General features: G+C 36.3%; 1 protein-coding gene across 1 annotated transcript in view; it reads left to right on the top strand.

The window, feature by feature from the left end:
• tap1 (transporter 1, ATP-binding cassette, sub-family B (MDR/TAP)) overlaps window positions 1-22,585 on the top strand; it is a 30,957-nt gene extending 8,372 nt beyond the window's left edge. The window contains exons 6-13 of the mRNA XM_079625378.1: window positions 68-273; window positions 2,053-2,250; window positions 2,805-2,933; window positions 3,865-4,053; window positions 6,127-6,300; window positions 6,420-6,579; window positions 9,335-9,471; window positions 20,779-22,585. Coding sequence (XP_079481504.1) covers window positions 68-273; window positions 2,053-2,250; window positions 2,805-2,933; window positions 3,865-4,053; window positions 6,127-6,300; window positions 6,420-6,579; window positions 9,335-9,471; window positions 20,779-21,015 — 1,430 coding nt within the window. The 3' untranslated portion in view covers window positions 21,016-22,585. The remainder of the gene's footprint in view (window positions 1-67; window positions 274-2,052; window positions 2,251-2,804; window positions 2,934-3,864; window positions 4,054-6,126; window positions 6,301-6,419; window positions 6,580-9,334; window positions 9,472-20,778) is intronic.
• The last annotated feature ends 171 nt before the right edge of the window (window positions 22,586-22,756 follow it).

The raw sequence follows: 22,756 nt of genomic DNA, 5'->3' as shown, positions 1-22,756 counted from the left end.
TGTCATTCATTTTACTGCAGTCATCATAATTCAATAGAGATGTGACTTTAACCGGTTCCCTGTCCAGGTGACATCGTGTCCCGCATCACCACCGACACCAACACCATGAGTGAGTCTCTGAGTGAGAAGCTGAGTCTGCTCATGTGGTACTTCATGCGCATCCTCTTCCTCTTCGGCTCCATGCTGCTGCTCTCCGTCAGGCTCTCCATCTTCACCGCTCTCGGCCTCCCCATCATCTGGATCATCCCAGAATTTTCCGGCCGGTTCTACCAGGTAACATTGATATAAATCGGATCATATATAAGTTAGGACTGTAAACGATTAATCGCGATTAATCGAATCCAAAAAAAGTTTGTGTTTACGGTACATAATGTGTATTGTGTATAATTATTTTGTATATATAAATATACACACACATGCATGTATGTATTTGAGAAATATTTGCATTTATATACTGCATATATATTTTTATATGATTTATATTATATATAAATAGAACTATTTTATATATATATAAAAAAAATATATATATACATGCATGTGTGTGTATTTATATATACAAAATAATTATACACAATACACACACATATATTATGTAAACATAAACTTTTATTTTGGATTCGATTAATCGCGATTAATCGTTTACAGCCCTAGTATTAACTGATTATGTCGACTTTTTCCTGTTTATCTATGCCAAGTTAGTGTTTTGTTCTTCCCTCATATTTAACATATTAAAAAATGTTAGGTTTAGTTCAGTTAAGTCCAATTTAAACTCGTAATTCTTGAATGCTTGTTTGACATCTTTTTAAAGACAACACTTGGCAGATTATTGCTGAAGTTAAAAAAAAGTTACAGAACTTTACGTTTATTTATATTAAATATATATTTTCAAAAACATGTTTTACTCTAAAACTGAGAAAATCAAAGCCATAAATCTAAACAAGTTGTGTTCAAAATTTGAGTTTGATATCTCAAAAAATTAGCTTTCAGTCTGATTTTTTTTTTTTTTACATTTTGATATTGTCCAGGTTTATGTATGTAAATGTGCATTAACTAACCGAATTAAACATGCCCTTATTTGCATGCATTTACAGAACAGAAATTTTAACATTGGATAACACATTTTTTATCACCCCATAAATCAGAAAATACTATCAACAAGTTTTTAAGGAGTTAAATGTTACATGAATCAGACAAATGATACGTGAACCAGGGTAATTATAGTTAAATAAAACTACATTTGAAACTAAAACCATTAAAAAAAACATGTGAAATAAAATAAATCAACTGAAAAAATAAAAATAAAATAAAGAACTTAAATGTATTTTATTTCAGCTTACATTCTAATCTAGTTTAACTTGGACTAAAATAATAATACAAATAATAAAAAACTACATAGACATATATATATATATATGTAATTAATAATTTTTTGTAATTTGAGTTAGTTTTTAAGTAATTTTGCTGTGTATTTTTGACATTTTTAATATATATATATTAAAAATGTAATTTTTTTGTAATTTTAGTTAGTTTTTAAGTAATTTTGTTGAGTATTTTTGACATTTTCAATATATATATATTAAAATTTTCAAAAACACACAACAAAATTACTTTAAAAACTAACTAAAATTACAAAAAAAGCAGATTCAATATATTAAAAAAACTATAATAGTATCTCATTGACTCTGTACAAAACTTCAGAGTATAAATCTACAGAGGCAAATAGATAAAGTGCAATGAAATATGCATTTATAATTCTAGATGTTTTTTTCGCATAAGTCTGAAAGTAATCAAAAGAGCCCAGAATCTCAAAACCCACCAGTTTATGAAAAATCAATGTTTTTTTTGCCAATTTTGCCTTTTATAATATAACTAAATCATGCAAAAAAAAAATTCACACTTGACTTTAAGATCAGACTGAAAAAAAAAAATCATGCAGCTTTTTCCGAATGTTGTGATTCTTGAGAAAGATATGCATATGTTTGACACCTTCATCTGGTGTTGTCCTCACGGTGTGCATGTGTGTTGATGTGTGCTGATGTTCCCTCTCAGAAACTCTCTGTGCAAGTGCAAGACTCTCTCGCGAAAGCCAACGATGTTGCGACGGAGACGTTCTCCTCCATGAAGACGGTCCGGAGCTTTGCTAACGAGGACGGAGAAACCCAGAGGTACAAGAAGTGTTTAGAGGACACGTACGCCCTGAACAAAGTGGAAGCCGCCGCGTACGCTGCCTCGACCTGGACCAATAGTGTGAGTCTTGTTGGTATAATAATGCACATTTTTACAAACATATGCATTTTGTGCACAGTATTAATTTTGAACATATGGACCACAAAACCAGTCACATGGGTCAATTTTTTATTTATACATCACGTGAAAGCTGATGTGTGGTTTGTTAGGATATGACAATATTTGGTCGAGACACAACTATTGAAAATCTGGAATCTGAGGGAGCAAAGAAATGTAAACATTGAGAAAATCTCCTTTAAAGTTGTGCATTTATGTTCACGATTGTGCTGCATTCACTCACAAAAATACATGTTTTATATATTTACGGTAGGACATTTACTAAATATCTTCATGGAACATGATCTTAATATCCTCATGATTTTTGGCATAAAAGAAAAATGGATAATTTTGACCCATACAATGTATAGTTGGCTATCGCCACAGATATACCCGTGCTGGGTCTGTGGTCCGGGATCACATATGTGTGCATTCTGGGACAAACACTGCTTTGAATATTAGAGCGATTTCAAATGCATCCTGAAGTCAGAGTTTGAAATCAAACGTGCATTTTTCAGATGTCCAGTCTGGCTTTGAAAGTCAGTATACTGTACTATGGAGGACGGCTTGTGACAGGAAGTGATGTCAGTAGCGGTGATCTGGTGTCGTTTGTGCTGTATGAGCTTCAGTTCACATCAGCTGTGGAGGTAATCCCTCAAATCCTGTCCGCTTGACCACAGGCTCACTATTCATACACCCTTCAATTAAATGAATGTACAACATTTTAGTTTGATAATGTTTTTTTATTTAATATTTTGTATTTTTAGGGGATTTTATGGTCCTAAATTATATTTACGCTGTATTTATAATCCATTTACGGTATTCACTTTTTGAGCACAGTCCTGAAAATGAAATGTCCAATTTAAGGACATAAATTGGACTTAAATCAGATTTAAGTTTGATCTAATTTTAAAGACGACACTTGGCAGATTATTGCTGAAGTGAAAAAAGTTTTAAAAAGTGGGGGGAAAAAGTTGCTTTAAAAAAAGTTACAGAACTTTACGTTTATTGTTATGAAAAATGTGCAAAAATACTACCGTATTTAAATTTTTTATATGAAATGTATATTTTCAAAAACTGTTTTACTCTGAAACTGTGAGAAAATCAAAACCATAAATAAAAATTTGAGGTTGATATCTCAAAAAATTAGCTTTCAGTCAGATTGTGTTTGGCCGCAGTACCTAAGGTGTCCACTAGATGAAATTCGTCTCCCATTCAGTTTCCATTTTTCACTGCAATTCAATTAAATTCATATTTATTTGTATAGCGCTTTTCACAATACACATCATTTCAAAGCAGCTTTACAGAAAATGCATGAGTCCATATTACAATTTAGAGTGATCCGTTATCAGAGATTATGTATTTCAGAAATGAACATCTCAAAATCACAGTTAGCTAAAAATGTAGTAATTTAAACAATGTAATAATTTAATGCAGAAACAATGAGCTCATTGAAGTAATGAATACTTGTTTCATACACAAGTGTGACTATTTTTGTGACTTTTGCATGAGAAACCACCAGTGTTTTTTCCTTCTAGTCCAGTTTGTGCGTTGATACCCCTGGCTCTTGTGTGACAGGTACTGATGTCGTACTGGCCGCATGTAAAGAAGGCGGTCGGGGCTTCAGAGAAGATCTTCGAGTATGTGGACCGCAAGCCCGATGTTCCTCCAGACGGGTCTCTCGCTCCTCGGACGCTAGACGCACACGTGTGCTTCAGAAATATCACCTTTGCTTATCCCAAGCGGCCGGACACAGATGTGCTGAAGGTGGGCATTGACAAAGCTCCTGTTATATTTCACAAAGTTAAAATAATTATGTTTTGCTTAAAGAAAAAGAAGCCTGTTTTGTATTATGACACTATATTTGACAATGAAGCACGTTTTAATGCTTTAATTACTGCAATGCACTGAAAATAATCTCATTCTCATTACTGCAATTGGAAATTTAAAAAACAAAATTGTGACAGATTATGGTAAAATAAATTAGTAACAAAGTAATATAATGGAAGCTGGTTTCCGCTACTGAATAAAAAATAAAAAGGTAATCATGACTTTTTCTCACAATTCTGACTCTTTTTTTCTTCTTCTCAGAATTGCATGATATAAACTCATAATTGCAAGTTATAAACTCAGAATTGTGAGATATAAAGTCCAAATAGTGAGATATAAAGGCAGAATTGTGAGATATAAAGTCAGAATTGTGAGAAAAAAATCTGAATTTTGAGATATAAAGCATAAATTGTAAGATTATAACGTCAGAATTGTGAGATATAAAGTCAGAATTGTGAGATAAAGTCAGAATTATGAGAACATTTTTTTGAATTATGAGATATAAAGTCAGAAATGTGAGATATAAAGTCAGAATTATGAGGAAAAAAATCTGAATTGTGAGATATAAAGTCAGAATTGTGAGATATAAAGTCAGAATTGTGAGATATAAAGTCAAAATTGTGAGATCTAAAGTCAGAATTATGAGATATAAAGACAAAATTGTGAGATATAAAGTCAAAATTGTGAGATAAAGTTAGAATTATGAGAATTTTTTTTTCAATTATGAGATATAAAGTCAACTGTGAGATATAAAGTCAGAATTATGTGGAAAAAAATCTGAATTATGAGATCTAAAGTCAGAATTATGAGATCTAAAGTCAGAATTATGAGAAAAAAATCAGAATTTTGAGATATAAAGTCCAAATTGTAAGATTATAAGAATTGTGAGATATAAAGTCAGAATTGTGAGATAAAGTCAGAATTATGAGAACATTTTTTTGAATTATGAGATATAAAGTCAGAAATGTGAGATATAAAGTCAGAATTATGAGGAAAAAAATCTGAATTGTGAGATATAAAGTCAGAATTGTGAGATATAAAGTCAGAATTGTGAGATATAAAGTCAAAATTGTGAGATCTAAAGTCCGAATTATGAGATATAAAGACAAAATTGTGAGATATAAAGTCAAAATTGTGAGATAAAGTTAGAATTATGAGAATTTTTTTTTCAATTATGAGATATAAAGTCAACTGTGAGATATAAAGTCAGAATTATGTGGAAAAAAATCTGAATTATGAGATCTAAAGTCAGAATTATGAGATCTAAAGTCAGAATTATGAGAAAAAAATCAGAATTTTGAGATATAAAGTCCAAATTGTAAGATTATAAGAATTGTGAGATATAAAGTCAGAATTGTGAGATAAAGTCAGAATTATGATAATTTTTTTTTGAATTATGAGATATAAAGTCAGAACTGTGAGATATAAAGTCAGAATTATGAGGAAAAAAAATCTGAATTATGAGATCTAAAGTCAGAATTGTGAGATATAAAGTCAGAATTGTGAGATATAAAGTCAAAATTGTGAGATCTAAAGTCAGAATTGTGAGATCTAAAGTCAGAATTGTGAGATATAAAGTCAAAATTGTGAGATCTAAAGTCAGAATTATGAGATATAAAGACAAAATTGTGAGATATAAAGTCAAAATTGTGAGATAAAGTCAGAATTATGAGAATTTTTTTTCCAATTATGAGATATAAAGTCAACTGTGAGATATAAAGTCAGAATTATGTGGAAAAAAATCTGAATTATGAGATCTAAAGTCAGAATTGTGAGATATAAAGTCAGAATTATGAGATCTAAAGTCAGAATTGTGAGATATAAAGTCAGAATTATGAGATCTAAAGTCAGAATTGTGAGATATAAAGTCGCAAATATCTTTTAAATAGTTTTTTCCCATGGCGGACGCAAGCTTTCATACAAAAGCAATGTTCTCCGAATGTTTGTTTTCATTGATCCTACAAGTTCAGAAAATACTATATATTTTAAATATGTTGTTGGTGTTTGCAGAGCGTTTCTCTGGAGCTGAAGCCGGGCCAGATCACGGCTCTAGTGGGTCCGTCGGGTTCTGGGAAAACCACTATTGTGAGTTTGCTGGAGAGATTTTACCAGCCTCAAACCGGGGAGATTTTACTGGACCAGAAGCCGTTGCTGAGCTACAAGGACAAATATCTGCATGAGAAGGTGATCCTTATATCTGCTTTACACTAATATCTGCTTTACACTAATATCTGCATCTAAGTGAATATGAATAAGAGTTTTTCTTAGTTTGCTGAGCCGGTTTATAATCTCCTCCCGCTCAGATTAGTGTGGTGTCGCAGGAGCCGGTTCTGTTTGCTCGGTCCGTGCTGGAAAACATCAGATACGGCAAAGAAAACGCCTCGGATGAAGAAGTACACGCTGCTGCCAAGCTGGCCAATGCAGACGACTTCATTTCCAGCTTACCTAGAGGATATGACACGGGTGAGGCTTACACACTTCACTGTAATCACTCATGGCGAGATATATTGGCACCCAACAGTAATATCCTATACTAAACCTAAACTAATCTTGACAATATCATTTGAAAGCTTACAATCTCTAGTTTATATATTTGGTGACTGATTTTTCTAAATAAATTACCGTAATTTAACAAGAATATGTTCACACTCCTAAGGCGTGTTCAGACCTTTATTTTGAAATCGTGATGAACATGAAAAATCATGAAAGAATGGTAGAAACCTCAGTTTGTTTTCATGCCAAGAGTTCAAAAGATAGCATCCATTCAATTATTTTAGGAAAAAAGGTCTGAAAATGTTTTGAATATAAAGAAAATGATAATAGATTCAGCATTAGTGATGTGGCGGCGAGCTATAATGCACATACGTGTTCACATGAGCCGCGTTTCCACCGAAATTACCCGGAACAATTTGTCCCAGGAACTTTTTTGCCCCAGAACGGTTGCTTTCTGCGTTTACACCGCGGTCTAAAGTACCGGGAAGATTATAAACTGCGCGCGACGGCTCCTCCCAGTCTGTGGCGGACAGTAAGCAGTTTTGAGCGCCACATTTATAATAAGTATGGAGGAGATTCAGACTGTGCTGCAGTTGTTTGTGATGTATTGGTTTACTAACGAGGTAATTAACCAAACGGCAGAAAAGAGACGAGCACTGATACTAAAGCGAGTTCAGAACGCTCGTAATGCTATAAAATTAGACGATGCGGACATCGAATGTGTTTATTTTATTTTATTAAATTCCATATTTGCAGACAGACTCTCACTGCATGAAGCCACGAACCACAATAGATTTTTAAAAATGCCGGTTAAAATAGGATGCTGCGTGGAGTCATCCAATCAAAATGCGGCGTGAACACAACCAATCAGCATGTTCAGCACACAAGTCCCGCCCCTGAAAGTTCCTGAACTTTGAAAAAGTACTACCTCGCCAGCAGGGACTTTCTGAGGGGGAAATATTTACCCGGAACTTCATTTAGACCCTGATTCCTGCGGTGTAAACACACCGAGTCCCAGCCCACAGTTCCCAGTTCCTGGGGAAAGTTCCCGCGGTGGAAATGCGGCTATAGTTGCTAACGATGCTTTCGGGAAACACACACCAGTTTAGTTCCTGTCTCTATGAAGCCCCTCCTCCTGAAAAGCACACTGTGCTCTGATTGGTCGGCTGGAAACGGTGTGTTGTGATTGGTCGAGCGCTTCGAGTGTGTTTGGGAATGTCCCGCCCCTTACCATAACCGCCAGTTTAACACACTACTAACTAACTCAACCAGGCCCCGCCCCTTTATTCTGCGCATTAATTATTATAATGAGGAATACTGAGACGTGTTCGTTCCCGGAAGAAACTCAAGAACACAATGGAGGCGTTTCAGGAGTTCAGAAACACTGATATAGAGAAGAACTGGAACTTTTTAATGCTCAAACATCAACATTACACACTAAAGAAAGATGAACATGTAAGTAAGGAGCTCTTTTATAGTACTGATAGTAAGCACATATATATATATATATACACAGTAGTCAACATTTGAAGTGGGTGAAAAACTTTCATGGAAGGTATACATACATTTTGAACAATACCCGTTCTTGTCTTAGGACAACTTTGATTAACTTTTTTTGATCCACTTCAAATGTTGACTACTATATGTTAGCAATAAGGTACGAGAGGCTGTGCTGTATCGTGAGTAAGTCACGGCTGAAGGGAAACCAAAGAACCGTCGGGTGAAGCGGTCAAAGCCGTGTTTTATCGTGAATAAAACACAGCTATTGGCCAATCAGAATCAAGGATTGGAACTAACCGTTTTATAAATAACGTAGACTCACTGTATTCTGGACATCACGGTATTGATGTCACGGTCACGGTGACCTTTTCCCGCAAATTCTATAAATAAACACTTTCAGGTCACGGCATCTATATACATCCGTGTCATCTTTGCCTCATCCTCTTTCGATTCCGACAAACCCTATGTTTCCAGAGCCAGTCGTTTCAAATAAATCAATGTGAGTTTCTAACGTACACCAATGACTGTTCAGAAAATGGCGGGGGGAGGGTTTTCCGGCAGGTCAAAATGAAGAGGGGAGAATACATCGGCTCTTAAAACATGATAACCCACCAGAAAATGACCAAAAAAAACATTCTTATGGTCTTATAAAATAATTATGAGTTACAATTTGCAAATATTTGTACTTTTTTAAGGGATATACACGTTCAATGAGGCACTTTGTCAGACATGAATCACTGCACCCTCGTTAAAACACCTCGTTAACGTTAGAATATAATGTTATCGACGCATGAGCAATCGTCGATTAAAAGAGTGTATAGACGCTTATACATAATAAATATACAACATATGAATATTAATATCATTAGTTTACCAACTTATAGTTGTTAAAATGTATGTGTTTTATATTAGAAATGACTCCTCCTTATCTGTCCGGAACACCGTGAGTCCTCACTGTAATCCGGACGCTGCGTCTCACGGCAGTTTTTTCAAGATTTCTCCAAAATGATTAGTCCAAAAATGTGTCAATCAAACTTGGGAACGTGTGGAAGGCATGTCCCCAGAGACAGACGAGCCAATCAGGTTTATCTTTCCGCGGATTGATACCTTACGGGACTTTTTACTGTGCAAAGTGTCCGGAATACAGTGAGTCTACGTTATATACTGTATATATCTGATCTAAAGTTGGTTTAGGAAGTAAGAGGTGTTGTCCGGTGTTCCTCAGATGCTGGAGAGAAGGGCGGTCAGGTTTCCGGAGGACAGAAGCAGCGCATCGCCATCGCCAGAGCTCTGGTTCAGAAACCGCAGATCCTGGTTCTGGACGATGCCACCAGCTCACTGGACACCGAGAGTGAACACAGGGTGAGATATACAGACTTTATTGTGCTTTTCTTACACTCAAAGGCTACGTTCACACTTAGCGTCTTTTTTGACAAAAAAAAGTTAACATCGGCGTTTTTTTAGCAAAAAAAAAAACGCTGCGTGTTCGGTTACAAATAGCAGCCGAGCGCGTCTTTTGTTGCTATAACAACAGCTGCGACAGTAGCTAGTGCTGTGTGATGCAAAAAATGTCGAGAAAGAGAAAGTTGGCTCTTGCGTTGGCTTTTGAAGTTACCGGGGAGGAGAATGTCGGTTCACAAAGACGTTTGTGGGTGCACGACATTATACGGGGAAGGAAACTGTATGGTGCTTACAACAATTTAGTCCAGGAGCTCCGGTTGGATGATGCACGGTTTGTGGCATATTTTAGACTACACAAAAGTCAGTTTGAAGACCTGCTACAAATCATTGCACCATCGATTGCAAAAACGCAGACAAAATTCAGGGAGACCATCAGCGCGGAGGAACGTCTCTGCATTTGTTTAAGGTGAGTCGCCTGACTTTTTTTTATCCCTTTATCCCTCTTTTAACAGGTGGTACTAGCTACATAACGTTCGTATACTTAGTAAAATTTGAAATGCTAGGTTTACATGAAAGGACATTAAATAAATACTTAAGTATACTTATATAAGGATGTGTGTGTGTGTGTGTGTGTGTGTGTGTGTGTGTGTGTATATATATATATATATATATATATATATATATATATATTAATATGTGTGTGAGTATATGCTGTGCGTCTTGTAGTCTCTGTAAATGATATAATGTTCTAGTTGTTGTTGACAAATAAGATGGATAAATATTAACATAAGACCATGTTTATAATAGTTTAAAATAAAATCTCTCATCTGTTTTAAAGGTATTTGGCAACAGGCGATTCTTTCCGGTCTATTGCCTTTGGCTTCAGAGTAGGTGCCAGTACTGTGGCTGGAATAGTGAGCCAGGTGTGTGAGGCAATCTGGAACTGTCTACTGTCTGATTGCATGCCTGTGCCTGATGCAGCAGAGTGGAGAAGGATAGCTGCTGAGTTCCAACATCTTTCGGCTTTCCCCAACTGCCTTGGAGCAATGGATGGGAAGCATGTAGTCATCGAAGCCCCTCCATCCAGCGGGTCCCTATATTACAACTACAAAGGGACATTTTCAATAGTTCTCCTTGCAGTTGTTGATGCCAGGTATCGCTTCAGGCTTGTAGACATCGGTGCTTATGGTAGAAACAGTGATGGAGGAACACTGACTGCCTCTGCCTTTGGATCTGCCCTACGCCAGAGCAGCCTGAGGATACCTGAAGACTCTCCCCTCCCTGGAGCAGAGCATCTTGGAGCCATGCCATATGTATTCCTCGCAGATGAAGCATTCCCGCTGTGCCGTAACATCCTCCGCCCTTACCCTGGACACAACACTGGAGAAAGGAAAGTTTTTAATTTTCGTCTTTCCCATGCTCGAAGAATGGTGGAGTGTACATTTGGCATACTTGCAGCACAATGGAGAGTATATCGCAGGGTACTGGGAGTGTCTCCGGAGGTGGCTGAGAAGATTGTGAAGGCCACCTGTATGCTTCACAATTTCTTGAGGAGAGATGTTCCATTCCAAGATGGCAGCTTGTTAGTTGGATGGTAGCTTGATAGTTTATTAGCATCTTTTTATTATCTTTGTTCTTTATTATTTTATATTATTTTTGTTTTAAATGTTTAAATGGACTACAGATACAACAAACACATGATTTCAGCCTCCGAGAACGTTTATATTACATAATAAACATTGGTTGACCAACGCGTGTTCCTTTGGGACTTGGCACGCTGTAACATCAGGAGCCAAATTAGCTCAAGCCGACGAGCTTGTGCAGGATCGTGAGCTGGTGTTTGAGCGCAGATTCCGCGAGCCTGGCAGCGAGGGAAAGCAGCCCGCGTGTGACGAAGGAGAACAGCATCTTTTTGACGTTCTTGTAACTTTGGACTCGAGCCTTCTAACAAAGACTTGCTTGCTGTTGCTTTTTCGAGGAGTTCGTGAGCCTTGCTTATACGGGCCTGACAGCGTGGGAAAACAGGGCTTGACAGCGTGGAAAAACAGCTTCGCAGTTCGCGGCGGCTTGTGTAGCGGCCCGTGCGCGAAGGAGAGTTTTTGGTACGTGCTTTTACTTGCTATACTGACTTCTACGGACCCCGTGGCTATCGATCATTCGGCCAAAATGTGGTTATTAACCGTTGGATGTGTGCTCTTTCTGAGCTGTTTTTGTCGGACACCGTACCAAGCTTACATCAGTGGCCATGGCCATGTTTCTAGCGCTTCACCATTGTTTAACTTCTCATCTGTAAATTTTAAAAATTGGACATTTTATGGACAGTCTACTAAAATTGTCTCTTTTGAAAAATATAATTTGTTGTTGTATCCCGTAAATCTCAAGTACTTTGATTTTACAAGATGCACTATAACCAGGGAAGAGAACTATTGTAATATTTACAATGGTTTGCCGATTTCTAGGAACAGAGTGAGTAATCCAGTTAAACGAAGGTGTTTAATAGTTTTATTGTTATTAATGTCTGGGAATGTATTATCAAACCCAGGTCCTTATGTTGCTACAAATTTTACCACTCCAACTGATCTAAAATCAAGGTCAGGACTGGGTTTTATACATCTAAATATTCGTAGTTTGCTGCCAAAATTGGATATGGTATATATTTGGGCTAAAAACACAAATGCGGATGTTATAGTTATATCCGAATCTTGGCTAAATAAATCTATCTCAGACAAAGATATTAGCATTTCTGGATATAAGGTTTTTAGAGCTGATAGACCAAAAAGGGGTGGGGGGGTGGCAATTTATGTCAAAGAACACTTCGAGACAACATTGCTACTTTCAACTTCCATAGCTAAACAGTATGAATTATTAGCTCTAAATTTATCTGTGTCTAGGAACTTGCAGCTCACCATAGCTGGTTGTTACAGACCTCCGTCGGCAACAAGTTGTACTCTACATTCAGTAATGAATTCGTTGGCTCTCTTAAATTATAAAGAATTGATCTTATTAGGAGATTTTAACTTAAATTGGATGCCGTGGCAGTAGTTAGAAATATGAAATTACCTCAGCAAAATCCAAAAATTATCACGAGGCGTTTTATGAAACATTTTTATGAACAAGCATTCTTATACGATCTTGCTCAAATTGATTGGGATAAAATTGTCCTAATTCCGGATGTTGATTGCGCATGGGAGTATTTTTATGATAATTTTATGTTAATTGTAAATAAGCATGCACCCATGAAAAAATTTAGAGTTAAAAATCGTGATAATCCGTGGTTTTCGACCGCCTTACGTGATCTCATTCAAGAGCGGGATATCGCATGGGCTAAGGCTAGACAAACAAATCTAAGCTCTGATATGCTGCATTTTAGGCAGCTTCGAAATAAATGCACGGTGGCGACTAGGAAGGCTAAATCAGATTATTTCCTTGATAGAACTACAAACAATGTAACCAACTCTGGGAAGTTTTGGAGGAATATTAAGTACTTAACTGGTAGTAAAACTACAAACCTTCCTTCTAGTATAATTAAAGACTCCATTAAAACCGTAGATAAAAAACAAATGCTTAATAGTTTTAATACAAATTTTATCGCATCGGGGTCTTTATTTGAATCAAATAATTATATAAATTCAAACTTAGATTTCCTTGAAGCAGAGCGTAATCTATGGCAAAGTGAATTTGTTTTTAAACAAATTATTTGCTCCGATGTCTGTTCTGCTTTAAAAGAACTAGATGTGAATAAATCGCCAGGTCCTGATCATATTGCCCCGTTGTTTCTAAAACTTGCGGCTGATTTTATTTCTCCCTCACTGACGTATTTGTTTAACCTTTCTTTATCAACAAACAAAATTCCACGGATCTGGAAGTCAGCATTCGTTGTTCCTCTATCCAAAGGAGGTGATCCTTCTCTAATGGACAATTATAGACCTATATCTAAACTTTGCATTATCTCGAAAATGTTGGAAAAATTAGTAAGTGAGCAATTGACACAGTATTTAAATACTCATAATATTTTGTCCACTAACCAATCCGGATTTCGTAAAGGCTACAGTACGTGTACAGCTGTTTTAAAAGTCTTAAATGATATAGTGGAGTCCTTAGATGATAAGAAACACTGTGCATGTCTTTTTATTGACTTATCAAAGGCCTTTGACACTGTGGATTATGATGTGTTACTAAAGAGACTTCGATCAGTAGGATTATCGGAAACTGTTATTTTATGGTTTAGTTCTTATTTAAAGGGAAGAACCCAACGTGTTCAGGCGGAAGGTTTTCAGTCAGATCCTTTGGAGGTCGTTAAGGGAGTCCCTCAAGGATCTGTGCTAGGACCGTTATTATTTAGCATATACATAAATTGTCTGGATTTTAATATTGATAATACAAGGTTTCACTTTTATGCAGATGATACAATTATATATTGTTCTGATTCTTCTAAGCAACAATCTGTGGCTCTCTTACAGTCTGCTTTCGATAAAATCCAAAATAGGTTTTGTGCATTGAAGCTGGTCCTAAATGAGAAAAAAACTAAATGTATGTTATTTTCAAACTCTAAAATTTCTACTGAGAATTCAATCTCTCTTTTGACTTTTCAGGGTAATCTGATTACATCAGTATCGGAGTACAAATACCTTGGTATCATTATCGATAACACATTACGCTTTGGGTCACATATTAAATATCTGAGGGAAAAACTTAAGAAAAAATTAGGATTTTATTTTAGAAACAAATCATGTTTTTCATTTAATGTGAGAAAGAAACTAGTGTCTGCTACCTTTTTACCAGTTCTCGACTATGGGGATGTAGTATATCAGCATGCTCCCTCTTACCTTCTTGTCTCTCTGGATGCTTTGTACCATGTGCTTTGAGATTTATAACTGACTGCAGATTTTCGACACACCATTGTGACCTATATAAAATGGTTGGTTGGTCGTCGTTGAGTATTAGAAGAAAAAAGCACTGGTACCAATTGATTTACAAAGCTATATTGGGTTATCTACCCCCTTATCTTTGTTGTCTTATTAATCAGAAGTCATCTGGAAATTACTCATTACGTTCTAAATCGACCTACAATTTGTGTGTGCCTTTTGCTAGAACCGAGATGGGTAAAACCTCTTTTAAATATGCCGCAGCATCGGATTGGAATCTTCTCCAGACTGAGATGAAGTTAAAAGATTTAGTATCTTGTGGTCAATTTAAATATTTATTGGATAATCATCAGAGTAAATTGGTTGTGTGTAAATGTTTGTAACCAGATGCATTTTATATATATATTTTTTTATTTTTATTTATGTAATGAGATTTGTTTGTGTGTTGTAAATTTTTGTAAATTGTCTATGTAAACTTAGCTGCCTATCTTGGCCAGGACACTCCCGAAAAAGAGATTTTAATCTCAGTGAGTTTTCTTCCTGGTAAAATAAAAAAAAATAAAGGTTATAATGTGCTCACAGCTCCTGCTCTAACTTTGACCACAGAGCCATCTTTAGGAATGCAGGATGCACCCCGGCTTGGCACCAATAATGCCAGCAGAGATGCTGTAGCTATGAGGGATAGGTTTGCGGAGTACTTCATGTCTCCAGTTGGTCAAGTTCCCTGGCAAGACCGCTACTGATGGACCATACATCAACATCTCTCTTTTAAGAGCTACCCAAAATATCTACTTTTAACATACTCAATTCTATCGCTATTAAAAACAAAACACACTTTACTCATTGTATTGTTGTTGTATTGCAGACTGTTTCGAGTATCAGTTTGTCAGTATTTGTATGTTTGTGTATTTATGTTTATGTATGTTACTTACAAAATACTCCCTCCCCATGTTGCTAATTTGTACATACATGGAGTCTACCTTTGCATTCTTTGCCACCATCCCATTCTACAATTGTTGTCATTGCAATAAATCAGTATTTACCTCAAAATGGTTCGTGTAATTATTACAACAAATTAAGCAGCAGTATATGTGGCATGGGCAATGCTTTTAGATGTTTACAAAACCTCTTCCATATCTTAAAGAACAAAATGAAACGCATTACAGATTTTTAGTAAAAGTTTATTACCATTGTGTTTTTACTGAAAACAAAAATTTTATATTTGTAAATTATTATTGCAGCTAATAGTAATGCTATAGCCATAACACTATGGACAACTGATAATCTAAGACGTTTCACCAAATTCCAAGTCAAAGAACAGTGTTTGCATTCTCAGCCTCGCCATAGCCTGCTTGCGAGGCTCAAGCCTTCTTAATGCTGGTGCAAAACTAAGTAGAAAGTGCTCATGCTCATCTACATCTTGCTGTATAGACTGCAGCACTTGTTGTTGGTACGGGGTGAGACCTGGGGCTACCTCCCTTCTTTTTCCCCTTGATGCTGGAGAAGGATTTGGCTGAGGTAGAACTGGAGTAGATTCCTGTGTTGGTGCTGCTGGTGGTGGTGGTGGTGGTGGTGGTGCTGGCTGGTGTCCACCAGGGCTTGGTGGATCGCTGACCACTGAGTCACCCATTGCACCCTGGGGGGAAAAAAGAGATGACAACACACCAATAAATACACTACCAGTCAAACGATTATGGACAGTAATGTTTTTTAACTAAGTCTGTTCTGCTCACTATTTATTTGTTCCAAATTACAGCAAAAACAGTAAATGTTTGAAATATTTTTACTATTTAAAATAAATGTTTTCTTTGAATATATTTTAAAATGTAATTTATCCCTGTAATCAAAGCTAAATTTTCAGCACCATTTACTCCAGTCTTCATTGTCACATGATCCTTCAGAAATTATCCTAATATTCTGATTTGCTCTTCAAGAAACATTTTATTATAATTATTATTATTATTGTCATCAACATTTAAAACAATAAAAACATTTTTTATTATTCTTTTAATAGAAAGATCCAAAGATCAGCATTTATCTGAAATTAAAATCTTTTGTAACAGCATAAACTATACCATGCAAAAGCTTGGAGTCTATATACACATATATATATATATATATATATATATATATATATATATATATATATATAATTAATTATATGATATTATTTTTGGGGGATTATAGAAATTGTATTTAGCAAGGATGCTTTAAATTGATCGAAAGTGATGATAAAGACAGTTATAATGTTACAAAAGATTTCTATTTCAGATAAATGCTGTTCTTCAGGATTCTACTAATTCTATTTTTTACATAATAATAATAATAAATGGTTTTTGAGCAGCAAATCAGCATATTATTATATTACAATAGGCTTACACTAGTACATATCACAGACTACATAGCTTGTTACCTCACTCTCTTCTCCTGCACTTTCACACATTGCATTTAAAATGCTTTCTGGTGTTTCAAAATTTGTAGATGTCGGCCTATCCTGGACATGGGGATCCAGGAACGACATGACCCCCATGAACTTCCATTGCCGTTTAAAGCCTCCCTCAGAACCACTTCTCCTGTCTTTCTCATTTCTCCTTTCGCGCTTGTACTTATCTCTCAAGTACTTCCATTTCCGACGGCAAGCATCGCCTAAAAAGGTTACAGTTGTGACAGCTGCTGTTACCAGCTGGTTACGGTATTGATAACTATTGCTGTGCGAACATTAATGCTAGCTAATAGCTAGCTAATAGCTAGGTGATAATTTTAACGACAAGAAGTAGATGATAACCTTACCTGAATAACCAAGGATCCGTCCAATCTGTGCCCACACAGCCTCTTTGTGGTGTATATTATGATAGAGTTGTGTACTCATATCAAACAGCTCCTTGTGCTCCGAAACAAGGACAACAAGTTTTTCTACCGGCACCGTGTCCATTTTTCTTGTTGTTATGGAAACGACAGGTCTCGCTACTCGCTTGTCATTGGTCAGCTGTCAAAAAGGCGCTTGACGTAGGGCGTTCTTTTCAGAAAAGTTAAACTTTTTTCAACTTTAAAAGACGCTCTGAGCTGCAGAAAAAGACGCCGGCGGTGGCGTTTAAAAAAGCGCTCAGGACTTTTTTGAAAAAACGGTTTACTCCATAGGGTTTTAATGTAAAACAGACGCTGGCAGTTTGAAAAAAGACGCTAAGTGTGAACGTAGCCTAATGCTATATTTTCTAAATGTCATAACCAAACAAGTGTTCAATGAGCTCAATGCATCTGCATTAAATTACTACATTTTTAGCTAACCGTGATTTTGTATATGTACATTTCTGAAATACATAACTTATACAGTTTCCTCTGATAACAGAACACTGTAAATTGTAATACGGACTTGCATTTTAATGTTTAATATGCATTAATATGTAATATGCATTTTCTGTAAAGCTGCTTTGAAATGAAAGCTTAATTCAGTGTGGAAAACATAACTGATAACAAATATAAAACGGATATACACAAGAGAAACAGATACACATACCTAAAGAATAATAATAAACAATAAAAATGTAAGAACTATATACATAATGTCAGAGATAGATGATTTACAGGCAGAAAGTGTCTGTTGATATAAAGATAATTAAGGTGTCTATCAAAAAAAAAAAAGGAAACATAAAAAAAAAAAAAAATTTGCCTTGATATCCACGTTAAAGTGGCGCATCCATTTGTAACTCGAATGTGTCAAGACTTCCAGTCTCATCCGCTTCCAGTTATTTTATCGGTACTAACTCTCCATTATTAAAAACTGTTATTTGTTATCAGATTAGGAGGGGTTCAAGCGCGTAATGATGAAACCCTATTGCAATTGACCCTTCGCAGGGAGCTTGATTGACAGGTGATCTGACCAATCATACTTCGCCATCCGCCATTTTGTCCACCAAAGCAGTCAGGAGAGTTAGTAGATTAACATGGGAGGATTTGAGCTTGAGAAGCGGAGTGTACTGACGCCTTTCCGCGGTTAAAACTACATTCCTTCTGATGTTCATTCATGTTTATTTGATGCTATAAATGAACTAGAAGGAAGAGATGATCGGTTCACGAGCGGCTTTAACTGAGGCGACACAACGATCTGTCACGACACATTAAAGAGACACAAAACGCTATTTATTGTTTAAAATGACCAAATTTGAAAGGGGAGACTTTGTTTAATATGTTTAATATCAATAGTAACCGAAAAGTAAGCTGGTCTGTGTCTGTCAGTGTGTTGTCAGTGTCTCTCTGCTCCGCAATGTGTTTTTCACTGCGTGAGAACATGGTGTGTGTGAGAGTGGCGTGGCTTGTCGGACATAGCGACAGTAACTAAGGGGGGGCGGGTCTTTGCGAACGGTCAATTGTTTGGGTTTTCAAAGATAAAAGTGATCAGGCAGACCGATAAAAGTGAGACCGAACTGTAAGTCGTTAATAAGTCGATTATAAGTACCAAACTGCACATAACTCGCCCTGGCAAAGTTTTGGGGTATTTAGTTTTTTTTTTTTTTTACCTACTTTAGCGAACTATTTCTAGGTTTTTCGCCCAAATCGGAACTAAACCAGTGCTAAAATATTCTTTTCAAAAATTATCTAAAAAAGTTGAAATTTCAATTCACGTCCGCGACGGGAAAACGTTTGAAGTGGGCATGGCCACTTTAATTAAAACGACTATCACTCTTGAACGGAATGAGATAATTTTACCAAAATTGGTACACTTATGTACATGCTCAGTCTGTGGTCGTGCGTAAAGGATGCCATGACTGGCCACTTGGTGGCGCTATAAAATGAAAAATGTAATCGAAAATGGCTATAGCTATGCAACAGTCTGTCCGATTGACTTGAAAACTGGCATGCAGTGTCTTGGTCCAAGGTGCCGTGATTGTGTACGAGGACATTCGTGTATGTCAAAAAACATGCCCGCCGTCGGCCAATGAAATTTGAGCACCTATTGGACAAGGTTAACGGAGGCCGATCAGAACGAAACTCGCTGGGCATGTTCGACTTACGGCTATTGAGGCCTGTGAGAATTTCGAAAGAGGCGCCATCGCGTTTTTCAGGTGCGTTAATGATTGTATATTGTATATTGTATTGTATATACCTTTCGGTAGCTATAGAGACAGAGCGTAACGCGTCATAATCTGAAGGGCACGCCCACCGGGACATCCTACCGTCTCCATTGACTCTGCATTGCGAGACGCTGCCTCATGGTCATTTCTTGCTTCTAACTAAAGACAGAAAAATGGCTAAAAGCTGCTGTGTGACGAGCTGTACAGCAAACAAGCTAAGAAACCCAGAAATAAGTGTTTATGGTAAATGGTAAATGGACTGCATTTATATAGCGCTTTCATAGACCCATGGCCACCAAAGCGCTTTACAATTTGCCTCTCATTCACCCATACATTCATACACCGACGGCGGTGTCAGCCGTGCAAGGCGCCACTCAGCTCGTCGGGAGCAGCTGGGGTTAGGTGTCTTGCTCATGGACACCTCGACACTTGGTCCAGTGGAACCGGGGATCGAACCACCAACCTTTCAGTTTGTAGACAACCTACATGAACCACTGAGCCACTGCCGCCCCATTAATAAGCTGTCGACCCCAAAAAACGAGTGTTTAAGGACTTAAAAGTGGACACAGGCTGGAACGAATGGGTAAATTGTGGGATCCTGACACTCAGTGTGCACTAAAAACACAGTTACGTGTGCAGTACGTTAAACATTTGGTCATTGGCGAGTCAAATATCCAGATGTCAGTTTTATATATTATATTTCTGTAAGATAAGCGATCCTGTGTTGCCGATGACGTTCTCCTCCAGCGGGCGTACGTTAGTTCTCAGAGTAATGAGACACGTTACGCTCCGTCTCAACTGCCTGATCCACTTTTAAGTCCTTAAACACTCGTTTTTTGGGGTCGACAGCTTATAAAAACTTATTTCTGGGTTTCTTAGCTTGTTTGCTGTACACCTCGTCACACAGCAGCTTTTAGCCATTTTTCTGTCTTTAGTTAGAAGCAAGAAATGACGAGGAGGAGGAGCCTCTTACAATGGAGTCAATGGAGATGGTGGGATTGTTTTTCCCCCGGTGGGCGTGGCCTAAATACGCTCTGTCTCTATAACGTAAATGGGTGTGGCAAAATATACCCAAAAGCCAATAAATCCTTAAAGAAAACTTAAAACTTCATGAAATCAGGTGAGCACATGCAACATATGATTCAAAACAAGCATGCAGGCGTTTATGGAGATCGGACCATAGGTGGCGCTATAACTGGTAAAAATCTTTAAAAGCCATACCTTTCCATAAAAAAATTGCCTTTATTGGCTATGCTCTGTTTTTTCAGGGTTTTTTCACCATTGTTTTTATTGTGCAGATTGAGATTGAGATTTTTCTCGTCCTCCTCTCTCAGGTGTACAGCGCTCTGAGGAAGGACCTGAAGAGTTGCACGGTTCTGCTCATCACACACCGGCTGAGCGGCGTGGAGAACGCAGATCACATCGTCTTCCTCCGAGAAGGAGAAGTGGTCGAGGAGGGAAACCATCAGCAACTGCTGGCCAAACAGGGATACTACGCGGAGTTCGCCAAACAACAGAACACTGCAATCCATCGCAACAACGCAGAAGACGCTGCAAACACCGACCAATGATCATCTACACCAGCTGTCATGTGACACCAGCACAAATCAGATGACACGTTTATGCAATTTTTTTATCCATTAGTACATATTTCTCAGCTGTTCATGTACCGGTGAAACTCGAAAAATAAGAATATTGTGCATTTATTTCAGTAATTCAACTTAAAAGGTGAAACTAATATATTATATAGACTCATTACATGCAAAGTGAGATATTTCAAGCCTTTATTTGTTATGATTGTGATTATGGCTTTCAGCTTATGCAAACCTTTTCACAATATTCTAATTTTGAATTTGGGGTTTTCATAAGCTCTATAATAATCAAATTTTCATTTTCATTTTAAATGTAAAAATAATTTATTTTTACTGAAATAAATGAAATTCACCTGTAATGTAAATTCTGCTAGTGTTTTTAAATTAGGTGTAAATATCACAAAAACTCGATAAAAAAAGATATGGGTGAATCTCACTAAAATATGTCCAGGTTTCGCCCCCAAATCCATTATTTTGGAAATATAGAAAACTTATTTTTAACCCATTTTTAGAATCATTAACATTTTTGTTATTGTGACTTATTTTTCCCAATTGAAACTAAATGTATAATGTGCACAAAAACTACCCAATACATTATATTTGTATAGTGTTCACAAGAGTATCCTTTGGATATGTATTATATTTACATTATGCATAGTTAAATTGCACAGGTGTTTTGTAAGTTGCACTAAACCATTTTTAAAAAATTAGTTTGCATGATTTACATCAGGATAAAATAAATGTAAATATTTTTTTTTAAATGTAAATGGCTAACCATTATAATAGCATACCGTTATATATACAGTAGTGTGCAAAAGTGATGTCTGGAGGGGAAATTTGTTTTTATGACCCTACAAGTTTAATGAAACCATCAAAATATGAAATATTTTTAAACAAACAAAAACAATAAACTTGATTTATTATTAGGCAAACAATTATTTGGCAAAAGGCAAACTACAGTTGCATAGAAATATAAATGCATAGAAACACAAAAAGCTGACAGGAAAAAGCAAACATAACCCGTTATTAATATTTAATAAAATTGTGTTCATAATTTCTGGCCAAAAATTATGTCGGCACAATTTATCGTGTTTCATTGCGTTATCACAAATAAAACAATCAACTCCCAAGTACAGCTGCACATTTTTGAAGATATCAATTTTCCTAGGCTAGACATAACTTGTGGACACTCTTGTAAATATATATATATATATATAATTGAAGTGCCATAAAAACCATGTGGAAAAACTTTTTTTTTCTTTTTTTCTGTAAACCAAACATAATTTACTTTTTATTTCTGGATAAAATATGTTCTGTTCTTGACATGTTTCAGGAGAGTCACCCATACACCGTTAACCAGGGCTAGTTAATCGCTTGTTAAACGTTTTCCCAGCACTCAAACCATATCAGTCTTTTTATACTTATGGTTCTTTGTGTTCTGAACTTTTTCTTGGCTATATAAATGATAGAGTTATGCAAAGCAGTCCTCCCCCCTGTGGTTGATATATGTTCATGTTATAAATAAACATATATTGATTCATAACTTTCATTAATGTCATTTTCTATTTTTATATGTTTTATTTAATGCTTAACAGATCAGTTGTTCACTTTCTTTAAAAAAGTATGTTATTTAAAAAAAACGATCATTACGTAGGCCTAATTAGTATAATGTTTGATAATGATTTATTATTTAAAAAAAGCTTAATATAATTTAGAAATC

This window comes from Phoxinus phoxinus, assembly GCF_949152265.1.
Source record: "Phoxinus phoxinus genome assembly, chromosome: 10".
Lineage (NCBI taxonomy): Eukaryota > Metazoa > Chordata > Actinopteri > Cypriniformes > Leuciscidae > Phoxinus > Phoxinus phoxinus.
The sequence above is the reverse complement of the archived record's forward strand: the minus strand, read 5'-3'. Positions and strand labels throughout refer to the sequence as shown.